At 40.0% G+C, this 19475-nt stretch overlaps 1 protein-coding gene across 5 annotated transcripts in view; it reads right to left on the bottom strand.

Moving 5' to 3' along the window:
• Positions 1-55: 55 nt before the first annotated feature.
• Positions 56-19475, bottom strand: part of LOC308390551 (leucine zipper putative tumor suppressor 2 homolog) — a 46745-nt gene continuing 27325 nt past the window's right edge. For 3 of the 5 annotated variants that reach the window (XM_080872679.1, XM_080872680.1, XM_080872681.1), the window contains 5 exons: positions 6338-6877; positions 5534-6130; positions 5309-5431; positions 5058-5204; positions 56-4019 (listed from right to left, as the gene is read on the bottom strand). In XM_080872679.1, the coding sequence (XP_080728805.1) occupies positions 3312-4019; positions 5058-5204; positions 5309-5431; positions 5534-6130; positions 6338-6850 (2088 nt within the window). In that variant the 5' untranslated portion in view covers positions 6851-6877 and the 3' untranslated portion in view covers positions 56-3311. Of the gene's footprint in view, positions 4020-5057; positions 5205-5308; positions 5432-5533; positions 6131-6337; positions 6878-10890; positions 11085-11742; positions 11921-19475 lie in introns of those variants that run through there. The other 2 variants (XM_080872682.1, XM_080872683.1) reach the window with 2 other exon arrangements.

Here is a 19475-nt window from a genome sequence, read left to right as displayed (position 1 = left end):
TACATCTGTACATGGAGGAAAGACCTGGTGTAATAAATACAAACTGACACAGCTGTTAAACTTTTGTCTCTTTTTTTATTATTAAAACCAGAGTGGGTTTGTTCAAGAAATGTACAGCATGAAAATATACATTTAATGTTTTCATACAAATATTGTGGATTATAAAATTATACTGAGGAACCAAAACAAACATCTACACAAACAGTAATATACAGGCATCATATCTGTAGGAGCAAAATATAGAACGTGGGACATTGCTTTGGTCTATTCACAGTGGCTATGCTTTTATTGTGAGATGAACACATCTCTGGAAGAAAACTTTATCATGTTATGGACAAGTGAGGTTTATTTACATAATAATGGAGGATAATAATGATTCACTCAGCAGTGAGAGAGGAACAGGACGCGTCTCCTCCTGTGGTACAGGGGCGTAAATAAACAGATTCAAGCAGTCGGTGGAAAATTAGTTTGACTTTAAACGAAAACGTCACTTGGTACAAGAGCTCGCCATTTCAGCGATGAGTAATACGGAAACGTTCATAACACTTTATCCACACAGAAAAACGACGACCTCTTTGAGAGTAGTTTCTCCAATTATGATTAAAAAACAAAACAATGATAAAGGGGAAAAACAGTCACAATATACTGTGTGATATAAGAAATTAGGCATTATGATTTCCCTTTAATATCTGGATGTTTGAGGAGATCCAAAACACTGCATCTAATTCCCAACACTGACAACCTCTCCCTTATTTACTTCTGCATGCTCAGCAGCAGGTCCACAACCACAAAATAAGGCTGCTCGATTTAGGCAAAAGCCACAATCATGATAATTTTGGACAAAATCTTGCAATCCTGATTATTTAACATGATTATTGATGATTTAAAACCGTGAATTTGCTAAACCTAAAAAAAAAAGGGGGCTTTTCACATGGGATTTCCTTGACCTTCAGGCTAGTTGGTGCATTTTAAGTTAAACTTACAAAAACTGCTGCTCCTCTTTGGACCAGAGGGAGAGCAGTAGCAGATAACCAGCAAACATCCGGTTAACCATCACTGAAAGAGGACCAGATGAGAAACCCTCAGAGATCCTGTTTGCAGGCAAACACTGATGATCCTTTCACTTCAAACATGTTCTGGAGTTAGAGCTTGTTGACCAAAGACTCTTGTTTGTCTCTCTCCATTTAGTTCAAGCTGAACTGAATGGTGAATTTGTTTTCGGTTTTAGGATAGAAGTGAAGTTGCACTGCTGTAAAGGACAGGGGTGCGCTTGATTTATTACCAGACAAAATTATCATCCATATTGTCCTGATGTCATATTTCTTTAAAGCCAAAATAGTTTGATCCTAAACTTAAGGGAGAAGTTAACGGTGTTTCCACCAAACACTAACAAAATGAAGACAGTCTAGCTTTTGCAAAAACAGCAAGACTATTATGCACAGGTGTACATAAGTAAATAAATCATGGCTAATCTCCATTTTGCTGCTTCAGTTTCAGAGTCCTGGGCTATTTCTCACCCGTAAAACACATGCTCAGCATTTTACTAAGAGTGAGCACACTTTTTAGCGTAGATTTGAATAAGATGTGACTGACTGTACTACAGCACTGGTAACAGAAAGAGGTAAACATGACATGGAGATCGTTTTTGTTCCGTATCTGGAAATTAAAGCCACTGTATGGTGCAGAAAAACTATAAATCGAACAGTAAACAGGAAGTGATTTGGGACATTAATGTTTTTTGGTAAATATCATCTTTAAAGCAATGATATCATGAAGTTACTGTCCTGTTAAGGTTTTGGAAGATTTTATCCTCATGTTCTGCTGCTACTCTCCGGGAGAGTTATTTAATCCAATCTTGAGATAACTGTGGCACAGATGTTTGTGTCTGTGCGAGCTTAAAGCTGATATGTGTAGTGGTGTTAAAGTAATATTTGTTCCAGGCATTGTTAAATACTGTGAATTAAGACTAGACAGATGTTGATGACACGGCTTCCACCCTCTCCATTAATTTAGGGATAAGGGGAACCTATTGTGCACATTACGAGCTCTGGGGAGTACACTGGTTGAATGTCTCTGTCAATTCTGACAATTTTTTGCCATTCCTTGCGAACCTTCAAATCACACCAGAACGCAGCATGGTGAAACTACAAGCATTGTCTTAAGTGGATGCAATCAGCTCCAGCTGTACCGAGTGTTAATCCTGGGGTTATACTTGTCAAATATCTCATACTGGGCCTTAAGGCAGCTCTAAGCGATCTTTTGATTGGCTGCCCACCGCTAACAGAAGGTGTGAACAGTAGGTGGCTGGGGCTGATGTGTGCCAGATATGACTATATTAAGGACATGCACTTTAAAAAGCCAGAGCTTTTGGCTCACAGGGATTACTTGCTCAAATGCTGACCTAATTTTTTTTTTAGATTTTTTTTAATTGGCCATTTTTAATATGAGCATCCACCTTGTAATAGTATAAATGTGAAAAAATAAAATAAAATAAATAAAGACTAATAGTCCACTTTGTATTTCCAAACTATCAGAGTGCATTTTTAAGAAGCCTTAAGTTTGTTTTCCAAGATCATTACATGTCCAGAAACAACATATTTGGGCAACAAAAAAACTAGGGTTTTGTTTTTTGTTGCTACAGTGAAAATAAGTAGAGAACGATCAACAGTTTACTTGTTGGTCATGAACAGTTAGCATAAAAGCTTGACTAGTTCTGAGGAAAACAACAAGATAGACCTGTCAGCGATTAGCACCAGGCTCTGATTCACTCACTCTTATCATGACATCCTGATTGTGTGGTATCCCACAATCACTGACGACAGCGTGGGCTCCGTCTAAATGAACTGCACTAATGAGAGCTGACTACTAACACAGAGTGGGAGTGCTAAAGCCAGCAGGGAAGGTGGAGTCATAACCAACACAGGGGGAGGATAGCGAAAGGTTGAGAGAATGAGAGAAGTGAGTCACCCACAAACAAAATCTCCCACGAACTTTGAAAAGCGTGAGAGGACCAGGGCTCGTATGCTTATATCTGGTCGGTGTTAATACTAACAGACATTAATAGAAGGGCAAAGGATTGAGGTGGAGGGCTAACAACTAATTAAAGGTCAGTGGCTTTAAAGTGAGACTTGTAGACCAGACCAATGAAGCAGAAATCAAGCGGTGCAGGTGTGAAACACCACTTTTTTTTTACATTTTAAGTACTTTTATGCTTGTCTGAACATGAAGGAGGAAAGACAATTAGCTTACAGTAGTGCAAAATTTAAAAAAAAAGAAAAAAAAGAAACACAATCAAAGGACAGATACGAGGGTCAAATTTCTGTTGCGGCAATTTCATCAAAGTTGATCTCATTGCCGCTGCCCTCATCATCATCTCTGCTTTCCAGTTCCAAACTGAGCTCCTGCAGGAGCTGCTCCAGCTCTCGGTTCCTGCGATACATCTGCACATAGTTCTGCTGCAGCTGCTTCTGGTAGCGAATTACTTTGTCCTTTTCCTCCTGCCATATCTTGCGCTCCTCCTCAAAGCTTCCCAGTTGCTGCTCAGCTTTTTGACGCTCAAAAGCTAACTCGGATCTCATCCTGTCCATCTGCACCTTCATGCTCTGCAGCGCCTCGGTGTTGCTCTGCCGCTGAGCCTTCGCTTCGTCGCTCTCGTAGGCGAGCAGCTGCTCCTCGGCTTCCTGAAACACCTGACACTGTCTGTTTCCCGGGCCTTGATTGACCAGAGCATCTCGGAGATGAGCCATTTCCCCCTCCAGGCGTCCTACCTTTTCTCTGAGTAGCTCTGCTTCGCTCTTGCGACGCTGAAGCTCATTTTCACACACCTCCAGCTCCAGTGTTCGAGTTCGGATGGTGCCGTGGGCCTCCTGGAGCAGCACCTGGGTGTTGGTCAGCTCGCCACGAGTCTCCCTGAGTTGACCCCGCAGTGAGACGATCTCCCCCACACGCTGAGCTAACTCACTCTGCACTTCCTTCAACTGCTGCTTCAGCAACGAGATTTCCCCAGACTTCTGACAGACCTGAGTGGAGAGAAGCATTTAGGAGGGAAATTCAGTCAATGAAGTGTCGACAAAGAGCTCTGTTGGTTTTGAAGGTTAGATGGTACTACTACTACTACTAAAATGGATAAAGGAGTTGTTGTGCTTTATAGATGAAAGATTTTAGAGAAGGCTAAATAACATTTGTGTCACTGACCTGCTGTTTGGTGGTTTTTATTTACTGTCTTATTTACAGATTTAATGAGGTAGACCTCATCCATAGAGGTAAAAAGTTTGACTTTAAAGGTTTGCAGCTTGTCACTAGTTGGTTTTCCAGATGGAAATTTTTAATACAATACCCAAGCTCTTAAACAATCTTACTTAAACAAATAAGTGCAATGATTCCCATTATCAATCAAACTGACATTTATTTATGCAGACAATCGATTTGATCAGTAATTAAATGTCAGAAAAGAGTGAAAATGGTTCATTTCAGAAACTCTCTCTTGAAGAAAATGTCATAAAATACAACCAAACAGTTTTCAGTCTGAGAGGCTAACGTTTGTGTGTGCAGGTAATTATTTTAGATCCAAAATTAAGTACAAATATTAAGTATATAGCGCTTTTTAGAATAATAATACACTAAAATGTTGCAGAATCGTTAAGAAGGTGTGGAGACTGCTTTGAACTTTAGAAAGGATTTGTATTTTACACAAAATCAGTCAGAATAATTAATATAAACCATGAAATAGTTACTTTTACGTTTTGAACTGACTGAACTTTTTCTTATAAAATATTGGATATTTTTCTTTAAAAGAAGCCTTTTTTTTAAAGTATTTTTTTGTTATCACTAAAATTCATTGGATGACATTAATTTCATTTCATTCACGATTACAGCAAGACATTAAATTAGTGATTTGATTTGCACAGCTCTTATAGCAGTGATGAGTTTAATGAAGAATGAGACGTGGCACAAAAAAAAAAAATCACTAAAAGGGCACAATAATACACTTTAAAACTCAAATGTATTTCATGTACTTATTACTACATTATATAAGAGTTTAAAGAACATCCGCTCACCTCCCACTTGGTCTCCTCGAGTCGAGGGCCCAGCTGGATCTTCTCATGCTCATACGAGGTGCAGCGCTCCTCAAGCTGCTCCCTCTCCTTCAGAAGCTGAGCAAAGTCCTCCTGAAGTTTCTTCTTCTCCTGCTGGAGCTGGAAAACCTGCAGCCATAAAAAGAAAAAAGAGAGAGAGAGAGAGCGATACACTTAAAACAATGCTTTGTTTTCAAAAGCCAGCACTGAATATTCTTGTCTGAGGTTCTAACCTGCAGCTGAAGCACCTGCTGTGCACGCTGGGCTTTCTGAGAGGCAACCTGCATCCTGGTGGCACAGCCCTGCCTCAGCTCCTCCAGTTCCAGCTCAAAGCGCTTCTGCTTCTCCTCATAAACCTGTAAAGCAGAACAACCAGTGGCAGAGAGGTCAAAGTTCAGATCTGTGTAAGTTTAGATAAAGCAAATGTCCTGCTTGGATATTTTGTTTGGAGGTCTCACCTGACATATTGCAGCTTCATTCTCATCCAGATTGTCTCTGAGTTGCTGCAGCTCCAGCTCTCTCTCCCTCAGTTTGTCCTCTAGATCCCTTACCACCCCCTCATAGCCTTCCACAGGGCCAGGAGAACGCCCACCAGACCCGCTGTCAGACAGAGGCTGCCCCCGCCCACTTATCGACCCAGAGCCTGTGCTCTTACTGGAGGAGGATCGCCCGCTGTCTGAGTTGGAGTGTCCATGTACAGTCACTGGCGGGGCGCTCTTCATGGGCTCTAGGTGGCCAGCGGAAGCCTCCCCCGATGGCAGGTTGTAGCTGGCAGCACTGTAAGGCGGCAGGCTAGAGAGGGAATTGCGTCCAGAGTCTGATAATGAGCAAGACTGGCTGTTACCACCAGCGGCGTTACGCCCACCACTATAGGAGCTACGCTTCTCAGAGCAGGAGGGCGACACATCTCTGTGGGTGGGGCTGAGCAGGTTCAGGTTGTTTTGGCTTTCTGGCGCATTGGCACAATGGCGAGGCGAGAGATACTGCATCGAGGAGCGGCTCTTGGGAATGACGGGTTTGAAGGCAGTGGGCCGCAGCACTGTTTTCTCCATATTCTAGTAAAAAGTAAAAAGAGTGAATTTGATATAATCTAAAGCTTTACAAAGCAAAATTAAGCCTAAACAAAGCTGTGAATAAGTAGTTAAAATATGTTTTATGTGACACAGGCCCTGCTTCTGGGAAATGGAGTCTTTATAGGGCGGACAAAACTGAATGATATGGACCACATATATGGTATGCACTGTGGAGCCTCACACACTCACCTTCTCAAGTTTTCCTGACACTGGGATCAGTTTAGGAGGAGGTCCTCCAATATTTCCATTTAATCCTTCTTTAATCTCGTCTACTTCACTTCCTGGGCTGCCAGGTGTCACATGACTGTCATTCCAGTCACCTATGTAGTCCTCATTCAGATACGTGTAGTTCCCGTTCCCAGTCTCCTTCTCCAGCCCTCTGCTGGACATCGTGGAGTTCTGTTTCTTGACTGGGGGAATGCTTTGCAGTAACAGATCCTGTTGGGGCGACTCGGAGTCCACGCGGGAAACTCCTGGTGTGGGCCGTCGAACTCTGGCTCCCAGCTCAACAATTGGGCGATGGTCCTGGTAGGGACCAGGGTGGGTGGTGATGAGGCTACCGACAGAACCCATAGGATCCAGAGTGGCCAGTGGCGCGTTGATGGGGGGGGAAGGGGCAGAAGGGTGTCGTCTGCGAGCTCCTCCACTCAGGCTTGGGGTGTGGGGCTCAGCAGATACAGGTAGAGGCTGAACCAGGGCCATGGTGGCAGCTCAGAGAGGTCACTCGTGCTGAAAAAGAACAAATGTGAATGTGTTAAATAGTGACAGACTGATAGCGTTCCTTTTTTCCCCTGTCATGGGGACGGTTTCAAAGAGGGACACTCATAATAAATCTGTCCCAAACTTCAAAATAACTACATCAGCATACTTTATGTTCAAGAAATCCCTGTATGATTTCAAATAGAGAAGAATCGTTACTCTGTTCTCAGGATAAAATCATTCTAATAGGAGCTAGAAATGAGCGCAAGTCAAAGACCTCGCTCTCCCTCGCCAACTCCTCCATCTCTTCCAAGTAGCCAAGAGGTGTAATCTATCCACTCAGTCACCTCCCAGTGAGACCCGCCCAAGAAAAGCTCACTATGAGGTGTCCAGGAGGCCAAACCACTCAAACTGGCTCCTTTCAATGCACAGTATCATCTACTCTGTACCGCTCCCAAATGACCAAACTCCTCAGTCACCCGTCAGAGGAAGGACATTTCAGTTGCTTGTATCCACAATCTGTCTTTCAAGGTGACAGTAGATTTACCAGGACATCAACCTTCAAATTCATCTCACACTTCATAACAGATCTATACAGAGTCCACATGACTGGCAATGCTAGGCCACTTTATCTGTTGACATCTCACTCCAAAGTTCGTCCAAACGGAACAAGACTGAAGTACAAAACTGGAGAAAATATTTTTCCCCCCCACACTAAAACAACGATGAGTGCTAGGGCAAAAACAAACCAATGCCAAATAGGTTAATAAAATATGTAAATGAATCAAAATTAACAACTGTCATCCTGTGGAGCTCCAGTTATCCATTTGCTGCACCATGAAAACATTGTTTTGGCTTAAGAGTAAGTCTCAAGTCCTCTGAAAGCCCTTCATAGGTGATTCCTTATAGAAAAATCTGTTAAATCTTAAAACATTTCCATCAGATGCTTCATGCTTTAATTTTTTGCCATGCATAATTTAACCTTTATACTATGAATATTTAATGATTTACAATCACTCAACTACATAGGAGTGGATCTAAATTTTGCACTTCTTAATTCACATTATTTTTGCCCTCATTACTTAATAAAAACAGGAATTATCCACTTGAAATTTTCACAGCTGATAATCACATTTAACCTTTTAAAATCTGCAGCCAAATCAATTTTACACCGACTCCAAGTGTCACAATCTGAAGCTAAAATCAGACTTTTGTTCAGTGAGATTTTTATGTAACCAACAGCATATCTGCACCAGTTTCATGTCTATGACGTAGATGAATAGAGACATGTATATTTGATCATTCACTGAAGAAAACTTCAAAGAGTACTTTTCTGGGGGGTAAGTTTCCACCATGTAATATAGGTGGCTGGTATGGGCTCAAAATGTGGTCATAAATATTTTGTACTTGTAAAAAAGATTTGTATGTGTAAAAAAGATTTGTGTGTGCGTAAAAAAGATTTGTATGTGTAAAAAGAATTTGTGTGTGCGTAAAAAAGATTTGTATGTGTAAAAAAGATTTGTGTGTGCGTAAAAAAGATTTGTGTGTGCGTAAAAAAGATTTGTATGTGTAAAAAAGATTTGTGTGTGCGTAAAAAAGATTTGTATGTGTAAAAAAGATTTGTGTGTGCGTAAAAAAGATTTGTGTGTGCGTAAAAAAGATTTGTATGTGTAAAAAAGATTTGTGTGTGGACTTAGAAAAAAAAACCCTGCAAGTTACAAGTACAGATTTTTGACCCTATTTTTCTACCCTTCATCTGATTGGTCAATGTCATGTCAATCACAAATGTAACAATCCAATCAGAGAACAGATGGGTTTGGCTGTCGAGGGGCGCTTTTTTTGAACTGCAGGTCTTTGAAGGGAATAAATGCCCTTTTACATGCCAACCCAGCGTTTTCCTTCATCACCACGAAGGAAAACAGTCTGTGGTTGTCCGAGTTTGGTGATTTTTATGTCACAGGTCTACGTGTTTAATACAGGGACTTCCACAGCCTTTTCAACAGCGCTGCGGACCGCGGGGTGGGGGCGGGCAGTGTTTTGGAAATGACAGTCTTCATTACAAAGCTTTCTTCGTTATGAATTAGCATACATGTTTTTATTGAACATTTGAAGAACTAGCAAAAAAAACAAACTCTTGTAGAGGACATAAAGTCAGAGATAGAAAAGACAAGGAGCAGGTGCATCTAGTACAGGTAGAGCAGCTGCAAAAACCCACAGAGCCCAGCAGCCAGCGTAACAAATTCTGGATCCTTTGCTTTTAGTTAGCAGTTAGCATTAGCAGCGTATCCTGCATCCGATGTGAAAGGACTTTTATGCTGCGCACTGTGACTCACAGTAATGGTCCTGGGTCAGCCCTGACTTTGTGTTAAACTAATCCTAAAGTAATAATGTTATTTCTAACCAATGATATACCACAACTTTTTCCTTTCAACAGCTACTGAAAGTTAGGGGACCTAGCTGCTATCGGATATTTATATAGCGATCCTCCAGCTTCAAACGGTATCACCCTTCAAGGACCTGCAGTTCAAAAAAGCGCCCCTCTGACAGCCTAACCCATCTGTTCTCTGATTGGATTGTTACATGTGTGATTGACATGACATTGACCAATCAGATGAAGGGTAGAAAAATAGGGTCAAAAATCCGTACTTGTAACTTGCAGGGGTTTTTTTTCTAAGTCCACACACAAATCTTTTTTACACATACAAATCTTTTTTACGCACACACAAATCTTTTTTACACATACAAATCTTTTTTACGCACACACAAATCTTTTTTACACATACAAATCTTTTTTACACATACAAATCTTTTTTACACATACAAATCTTTTTTACGCACACACAAATTCTTTTTACACATACAAATCTTTTTTACACATACAAATCTTTTTTACGCACACACAAATCTTTTTTACACATACAAATCTTTTTTACAAGTACAAAATATTTATGACCACATTTTGAGCCCATAGGTTGGTTAAAGCAAGCTGGAGCGCACTTACTTTCTTACCATAATTCCTTCTATATCAAAACAATTTTTAATATAGTGATTTTTTTCACACTCTCAACTGAAGCTCAAGGCTGTGAAATGGAGAAACGACACAAGTGTTCACATGTTATGGTTAAAGTTTCAGCATATCCTTTAAGAAGTTTCTCAAAAACCTTGTAGGCCCTTGCTCAAAGAGGGTCTCAGGATCAGGAGGCTGAGCAAGTAGATGAAAACTGCAACTGCATGTTCCCCTCTAAAGTCATTTCATCTTATTTGGTGTGAAGCACTGACTGACTCTTCAATTATAACTGTCATAGTAAGGGCAAGGTCTTATATTAAGCCTTATAAAATCAAGTCGAATCTTAAGTACTTAAAGACAAAAATCAGTCACTGTCTGAGTGCAAACTAGCAAAACATGATAATCATAGCATTTTTCTATCAAAGGCTTCGTTAATAGTGTTTTCAAATAGCTGTGTCAAAACCTGTTGCTATAATATTTACTGATCTTATTCAGCAACTAAAGAAATGAGCTGAACTGGCATGTTTTTCTTTAAGACCTAACAAGAAGTGATTGCAGCATTCAAATCTCCCCACAGGGTTTCTTTCAAGGAATTTTTCTCACAGTGCCTATGACACAGACAACACAGAGATGATATACAGTAGACTGAAGGATACAAATATCCCACAAGACCATGGTGGGCCACACACAGACAGCCAGGGACAGGCCATTCATTATATCCATCCAAGCAGCACAAACAGGGCTTGAGGCATGGGGCAGCACAAGGAAGGGGTCTCTCTTCATTTGAGATGTAAAATGCCTTGTAACATGCTGGCATTTTTCCCTGACAGCAACAAAGGCTACTGTCTCCACACATCTTATCAGCCTTAGGAACAACTGAAAAGTTCATAACTGTGGATAATACCACAAAAGGTAAAACACTGAGAAGAGGAGACAGGTTGAACTTGGCGTGGTACTTCTGCAGTGGGTGTTTAAAGCTACTAAGTAAAGGCAATAATACACAGAGAACAATTTTTAAAAAGCGTGACAGACTTACTTTTTCACTCCTTCAAACGTCTGGTGGTAAATGTTGACATTATAACAGCAGGCACAACAGACTATGATATCAACAGTTTATTCCCGGCGCTGCCCAGCAGTCGAGCGTGAAGAACAATGGACAACAGGACGCCTGATGATGAGATCATGGTGTACAAAAACCAACAACGGAGCCTCTTGTAGACTAAAAACATCATCACAGTGAGTCAGACTGTCAGGATATCCAACCTGTGGGTGTGTCGTCGCCTTAAGTTTCAGAGAAGTCATTTAAAGTATGACAGGAATTCAGTTTTCACTACGTCACTCACACGTTTTTGGTAATCAGCCGTTGCGGTCCAAGGGTGTTGTAATGATTTACCATTATGGGGTTTTCTGTGATATTGCTGTGACTCTTGTTATGATTTTATATTCTAACCTTCACAGTGTCCTTTGTTTCTGTGTGTGGTTTAGTGTGTGTGTGTGTGTGTGTTTCCTCCCTCCCTGTCTGTCTCCACCTGTGTTGTTTACATGCACCCATGTCTCTTTTCCCACCTGTTTTCTAATCCCTAGTAAGGCTTCAGGCCTTTCGACCAAATGTAAACGGTGTTTTAAGTCACTCAAAACTTTTTTCTTCTTTTTTTTAAAGCTAACACCAAATAGGGAGATGTTCAGAAGTTGAATTGCATGTAGCTACGTGGAAAAGGAGGATACTTTTATCTCCGTTTCTGACATCACAAACATGGTTCTGTGTTATTGTTTGCGAGCTTATTAATAGCCAATGTTTCCACATCAGTTTTTTGCATTTTCGTGAGAAATATATATATTTCAAAATAAAAGTAGAAAACCCCAGTTTAAAAAATAAAAAAAAACCCACCTGTGAGTCTGTAGCATATATCCTGTCTAGCTCTGTGCTGTTTTTGTTCCTTGATGTGCTCCCTTGTGCGTGTCATGTTTTCCTAGTTTAACTTCTGCTCTTCCTGATGGTTTCCAGAGAAGTCAAATAAAGGAGGAGCCCTGCATCTGGCTCCTCTCCATACCACACATCATGACACCTGCCATGTTTTAAAACAAAAAAAAAAAAAGTATTTTGCTTTTTTATAATTTGATCAAATTGATCTACTTGTATCTCAAATATTTTGATATTTTATAGCTGATTAATTATTATTACCCGCCCAGGCGGTGATCATGGAAATCAGCTAGTTCTAAATCTATTACAAGGCATTTTGTATTTTTTTTTCTTATAAGATGAACTCTCTAAGATCGTAACCATTTTTGTTCTTATTAAATTGTTCTTCCAGGTTAACAATATAGGGTTAGGGTTACCCCCATCAGAGGGTCAGTGTTTTTGTACTTGGTCTGGGCGAAAAATAGCAATAAATATTAAAAAAGCTAAAGAAAATTATAATAAAATAAAAAAAAAACTTAAAACAGAATGCACAGTAGTACAGTAGTGGTTAGCACTGTCACTTCACAGCAAGAAGGGTTTCTGTGTGGCGTTAGCATGTTCTCTCTCTGCCTGTGTTGGTTCTCCCACAGTCCACAGACATGCATGTTAAGTTATCTGATGATTGTAAATTGGCTGAGTGTGAACAGTTGTCTGTCTCTCTGTGATAGCCCCGTGATAAGACTGGTGACCCGTCATGGGTGAAGCACTAGCCCATAGCAGCTGGGATAAGCTGCTGTATCCGACCCCTTTTGGATAATTGGATGGCTGCATAAACTAACTATAACCCTCTCGACCAACCTTTTGACCTTTAACGTTGACACTTATTGTGAAGTAGGCTTGCAGAGTTTCTAGCCAAACAGCTGTGCCAAGTCATTTTCCAACCTACCAAGTTCACAGGTTTCTTAAGGCTTTTGCTGTGATTCAACTGTGATTACCACATGTTAATCAGCACCGTGGAAACCTGGCTGATCCCTTCTTAGGCTCATTATGAAGTGACTAGGACAAGCCTGGTGCTATTGTATGTTAGTATGTTCAGTAGACAGTGAAAATGCAAAGAAATGAGAGAGCATTTTAGTCCAATGTCTGTTAATATGTTTAGTGTGTCTTGGTACTCTCACATAGCAAACTTTTAGAGGTGGTACAGCTTTAACAAGAAAAGTATTGATTACATTACATCACTCTGCTGCTATTAGAAAGTCAAAAATCCATTAGCTTATGGGCAACTGGGATCTGTCCATTGATCATCTTTGGTTAGTCAGTTAATGGACTTTCAAATTGAAACTCCATTAAACAAAAAAAAAATTCAATGAGTGTCAGCATGAAGGAAAAGTAAATGAATAGCAGCCGGAGCAACATGTGGTGTTGCGGATCAGACTTAACGGTCCCCAGAGGCACAGCCAGGAGGATTAATCTCATGTGATTTCTCTATACACTGATAAAACGAATTCATCCATGACAATATTTATTACAAATAATCCCATGTGAATAGCATGGAATGAGAATGACTGAGTAACTGCTATTAGAAAAAGAAAGCCTCAAACCTAAAATTGCCTTTCTTAATACTGAGATTAAAGAAACCCCAGAAGATTATCTCCAGCAAACTCTACAGCTTATTTCAATGAGAAAATTCCTCCAGGCTGATTTAAAAAGCACCAGTTAGTGAACTCACCCGGCTGCATCACAAATTTAAAATCTTTTTTGCTGTGAAAACTTTAAAAGGGGACATATGATTATTTGAAGCTCCATATTGACTCGTTGCTTTACATGACTCACAATTCATAGCAATCTTTGTTCATCTTATACCTAGTATTTTCATAATAAATAAGTTGTATGAGAAAAATCGTTAACTTAAAAAGGCTGCCAGTGTTTTGTGGTTCAATAAATCTTTTTGTATAAGATAGTCATGAAGAATGTGCATTTAATACATTAATCTTTCAGGGCAGAGAAACACTTCTCTCTAGTGCTGCTTTAACATTTACCTTTATCATGCTCTGATCACAAGGTAGCAGCACTCTAAACCATACCCTACTTTATTTGTTTGTTTATGTTTCTGTAGATGGCATTATAATTTTTAAAAGTGAACATCATGTTGTATTAAATGAGACATTAAATTACTGATTGAAACCCTAAAAATCACAGATTAATCGAGAAACTTGATATTCTTCCTCAGATTTCTACACAGTCTAACAAATTTCTGCAGCTGAAGGAGTCACCCCCTGATGGTCATGAGAAATAATGCCAGTTTTTTGCGCAACATCTATTGTTTGTCCAACCTATACCCAAGGGAAAGCTTTACTTTATGTAAAAGTACCCAAGAATGTTAAACTGCCACAGATTGATGACGATGTGCTCATACTTGAGATCTCCCAACTGCAAACTGTTTATATACTAAACCTAAACCTTTTTTAATACTTCTTTTGCAATAAAAAGTTTGCATATTTATGCAACAACTAGGCAAGACATTCTAGTTCAGTCTCCTCCTTACGTTTGGTTTCCACAGGTCTTTATTCCTGATCACTGAGTCCATTTGTTGCCCTCAGTCTCCCCAGAATGAGCTCTAATCCCTCAAGATAACCAAAACTATGCAGGCGCTCTTCTAGGCGAGGCACATGGGGTCTCAAAGTGTTTTTAAAGCCCCCGTCATGTTCATGCAGTCCTAGTTTCCCTTTTGTTGTCACAGTGACTGGGGGCCTCAAACATTAGAAGGAGGAAGAGAAAAGAAAAGGGGAGGAGGGGGTCATAGGGCTGACAGGAAGACCAGGACCCCTTCTTAGCATCTTAAAGCCTCCAGTCCTGCTATAGCTTTTACAATCTTCCACATGCTCCCACTTCCCTAATTGAAGATAAATGGACAATAACAGCTAATGGTAGTGGAAGGGTTTGTGACAACTATAAAGAGGGGCTGATGGACATAATATACTTAATATATTATGGTTTACAAATATTCTGTGGATGGGCAGAATTTGCCATTTTCCTTGTAGATTAAATGTGCCAAATACCTTTATATTACTACATGATATCTCATGTGATATCAGATGATATAGAGTACTGAGGCATTTTCTGACGTGTAAAAACAGCTGAATTGAAATAGCAAGCTAATATGATACATTAGCAAATTAAATGCATGCAACTCTTGTTTAGAAATCACTAATACAATGTTGTTGAGGCCCAGCACCCAGTCAAGCCATCCACTTAGGCCCATGTGCGCACACACATGCACACACAAAAACACTGCACGGAATGCAAGTAATATTAAAACCACCCCCAGTGTCCACTGTGTCAGCTGATTGTGAATGTGAGCAGACTGTTTTTGTCTGGGAAAGGCTTTGAAGGCTTTAATGCCCCTCGGTCAGCCAGTCACTCCTCCAGCAGCAGGAATGTGTGGCACTCCAGCTGAGGAGGAGACCAAACATGAGCAGTGGTCAGTGTGGGGTCGTGTCGAGTCTGCAGCCACCCATTTTCTGATGTCTCATCACTCAAAAGCCACAGGTTGCAAGACGAGATGTAGAGTAATATTTCTTCCGCATCAGACATTTTTCATTGCGGCAGGCAACAGTAGCAGTCTTAGGAAATCTGCTGTCACACAGAGGCATCAGGATTTTATCCTCTAGCTTTCAGTGCTGACAGTTTTATAGGGTTACTTGTATAGATGGAGCACCGGAGAAGCAGCATAGAGAGAATCTGCAATTGCAGCACTTTTTAAAATGTAATAATTCAGCATAAAGTTATGTGGATCAAAATATTACAAAATAAAAGTCAAAGCATTATAAAGTACACACTTTTCACTACAACAGAAATATCTGATCAACTTATTTTAGGAACATTGACCATATACTCTTAATTGTAAAAGATACCCCTCACCAAGAGATGATAATGACATAATCTGGGACCCACCTTAAAATAATCCTTTGGTCTTTATTCATTCAGAGGAAGTAGGGACCCTCAGCAGGAGAGTTACTTAAAGGCACTTAACTTTAGATGTTGGTTTTAGAAATGTGTTTTAGCAAAAACTATAAAGTTAAGTTAACTAACAACATAAAACCAGATTTTCAAACAGTAATGTTGCGGGGGATATTTGTACTAACTGAGCATCGTTCTGATGACAGAATGACACGCCTTGTCATCAAGCTCAAATCATCTTAAAGTGGTTTCTTGAACATGGCAATAAGTTCACTGAACTCAGATGACCTCCACAGTCAACAGATTTCATTCCAATAGAGCACCTTTGGGATATGATGGAACAGAAGAGTCGCAACTGGGTTATGTAGCTTACAAGTCTGCAGCAACTGTGCAATGTTAGCATGTCAATATGGTCAAGAATCTCTGAGGAATGTTTCCAGCACCTTGCTGACTCTGTGCCATTAAGAATTAAGGCCGTTCTGAAGCAAAAGGGGATCCAAACTACTACCAGTAAGGTGTACCTACTAAAGTGTCTGGTGAGCGCATATCTCGTTTGAAAGAAGTCACTTTCTCATCACACCTTGTCAAATGACTGCAAATGTCATGAAACTATTATACTGGCTAAATAAAAAGCAATAGTGAACACTTCTAAGTACATCATAGTGGCTCAAATTTCAACTGAAATTACTGATCTCGACCTTCCTCGTCTTCCTCCTCTCCCTCTGAGATTGCTTCCATCCACAGCTGGCATCAACCTTCAAACTCATCCTAGCTGGCTGTACAGCACTCTCACCGGGATATTTTTGGTTAAATTACACCATTAGTAACAAGTGTGAACAATTTTGAGCTGTTGTGTTTAATAAATGACACCTGTGCTGTAGCTGTGTTTACCTTCTGCTGCCAGTGGTTGGCATAAAGCTTTACAAGTGAATTACTGTGCAAAATTGTTCTTTAGTGAGTGAAAATGTGTTTAGAGTTTCGCAAGAAGGTTAAATTGGCTCTGCAAAGTCTGTCAGGGGTGACTGATTCAATAAACTGGCTTAGGGCTGAGAATTTGGTTCAGTCAATGGGAATTCACGTTATTCTAAAAAAAAAATGCACCAAGTTTTTAGAATAAAGGTGTTAAAGGTGCAAACACAAGAGGGTAGTTTCTAATCTGTGGCAAGTTTAACTCTGTGGAGTCACACATGCAGCTGCTGAAGGGGGAAAGGTGCAAATACAATAGGGAGCTTTAGGTGCCGTGACCTTTCTCCGAGGGAAACAGGAACTTCCAATCAGCAAGTTTTTGTTACCGGTAGGGAAGGGCCAGTGCTAGCTGATTTGTAGAGACTACACTTTCAAAATAAATGGGGGGGGGGGGGGGGGGGGACTCTCCATCAGTAAAACACAGCAATGGCATCAGAAGGATGAAAAAATAAAAATATGTACGCTAAAATGATTTCCCAAATATACTTGGGTGGCCATTAAAATACCTGGGCTGTCCTCCCAAGTAAAGTCTATGTTCAGGGAAAGACTGGATCATAACCATCCCTTTGGAAAATGCTCCCAATCTACTTCAGTTTCTTTCAGGCATTAAAACCAGCATTTGCAAAATGCTAAACATCTTTGCTCCTTCCGTTTTGTAGATTTTTTGTTATTATAATTTCTAACGAGAAAAAAAGAAAATAATACCAGAAATATGAAAACTTAAAAGCCACAAAGAGCAGTTCAATATTGTCTACTACGGAGACAACATAGAACTTAGAAGTGTGTAGAGTTCACTCCATACTGGACACAAAACAGGTGCTCTGCTTTCAAAGAGTGCAGTCAGTAAGCCTGCTTTGGTGCTTTACAACCCACTCCTTGAGTGGAGCCTCAGTGTGAACATGCAAACAGAGTAAAAGTTTGTACGTGGAGGTTGCAGGCGCCTATAAAAGCTGGCCAATCAGCTTTTATAGTCTGGACGGCCCATGTGATCTGCATTAAGTTTAATTTATAACTTAATATATAATGTATATACAGACCATTAGAGCTACAAAAATGAGAAAATCTTCATGACTACACTTGTGGAATTTATTTACATAAATGTATTTCGAGTGTATTAACATTTTGTTTTATAGACATATATTTGGCTACTGTATACCGATTAGCACAAGGATAACAACTCTCTTAAACAAAATATTAATATGCTGTAATTATATCCAACACACCCATGTGCTTGTGCTAGTCAGTACACCACAGTATACAGATTAGCACAAAGTTTGCATTGTTGAAATGCGTAGTAAGAGTTTAACCAGGTACTATAAATCATGGAGTAGCTGACACTGAGCAGCAACCTTGGAGCTGAGAAGTGAAGCCAATCTGTAAATGCAAAAAAACTGCAGTTCTTCCAATGACCATGTTAAAATCTCCAACTTTAAAAATATGTTTATAGCCCGGTAATGACATCTATGGCTGGTTTCCCACTTCAGAACAACTGTACAAATGGGTAAGGGGCCACTTTGATTTACAGGTGTAGCCATTTGCTTGACTTCACCTCAGTCCATTCCACTGAACTGGATCTCAGCAGTGTCCGTGCTGTTGGCGCCTTTTGCATAATTTTTAGTTAAATTATCTGACTAATATTATGCCTTGCTATGCGTTACAAACCATCCAAGACATTTGGGCTTTACTTCAAGTGAGTGAAATTCTAGTTTTCTGTTTAATCAGTTTGTTACTTAGCACCAATAAGCATCCCTACAGTTTATGAACACAGCTTGCTAACCAAGCATGGCACTGTTAGCTGTTGGTTTGAAATGCCACAATCTCATCCAAATATGCTCACTTCTGGCTCTAAAAGCCCATCCAAAAACATAGCATTAGTCAAAACACACTGACAGTGAGGCCTTAAATTCTAGAAGCAAATGAGTTATGGTATGGCTATGTCTATCTTTTACATACAGTCTGTGCTTATGACCCTCCAATGTCAACTTTTTGCCACAAAAGACAGACTAGAGTTTTGCTACTACATTAAATAGCTTCTAAATGCTTTGTCCCTTATATTCATGCAAAAAGGAGATTTATTAAGAGACAGGACATTATTAAAACCCCATCATTTTAACAACTTTGAACCTGCCCTTAAAACGAAAAAGTTCTCAGACTTTCACACATCTTCATTTCTGTGGCGAAATAAGAAGCAGAGATGACAAAAATCAATAAAGAGAGATCAATACATTCACAAAGAAATGCTGAGGATTCAGTCTACAGGATCAGACTATATGCTGCACATAAAATGTGAAGGAAAGTCTGCAGTCTGCTCTGAAAAACTCCACTCAGGCAGGCTGCTCCAATCACAGCGGCATATTTTATTACACGTACAGCAGTAAACTGTAGATAAATTTCAGCAGCATTCTCTGGCATGCGTGGCAACCTTTCGTCTGACTGCATCTGAGATTGGCAATTAGAGACGCAAACAGTATAAAAGCCTTTTTATAGAGGCCGTTTATAAAGAGACAGTATATGCAGTTTATTAGCCATGCCCTTTAAAACTGCAACGTCACACAAACCTGCTTTGAGACAAACTGAAAGAGCCTACTCTAAGTCCTCCTTTGTTAGCGCCACACCATAAACACACATCCACAACCACAGAGGTGAGTCTAAAAATATTCCAACACCAGGTGAAGTGTTGGAACTGGCAAAAAGTTGTATTATCCCAGCCCTCATCCGAGACTCAGAGGTGTTAGGAGCAACAGCTCTGACTCAAAGAAGAACATGGGCAGAAAGAAGTAAAGAAGAGAGAGCTT

Source organism: Rhamphochromis sp. 'chilingali', assembly GCF_963969265.1.
Source record: "Rhamphochromis sp. 'chilingali' genome assembly, chromosome: 22".
NCBI lineage: Eukaryota > Metazoa > Chordata > Actinopteri > Cichliformes > Cichlidae > Rhamphochromis > Rhamphochromis sp. 'chilingali'.
The sequence above is the reverse complement of the archived record's forward strand: the minus strand, read 5'-3'. Positions and strand labels throughout refer to the sequence as shown.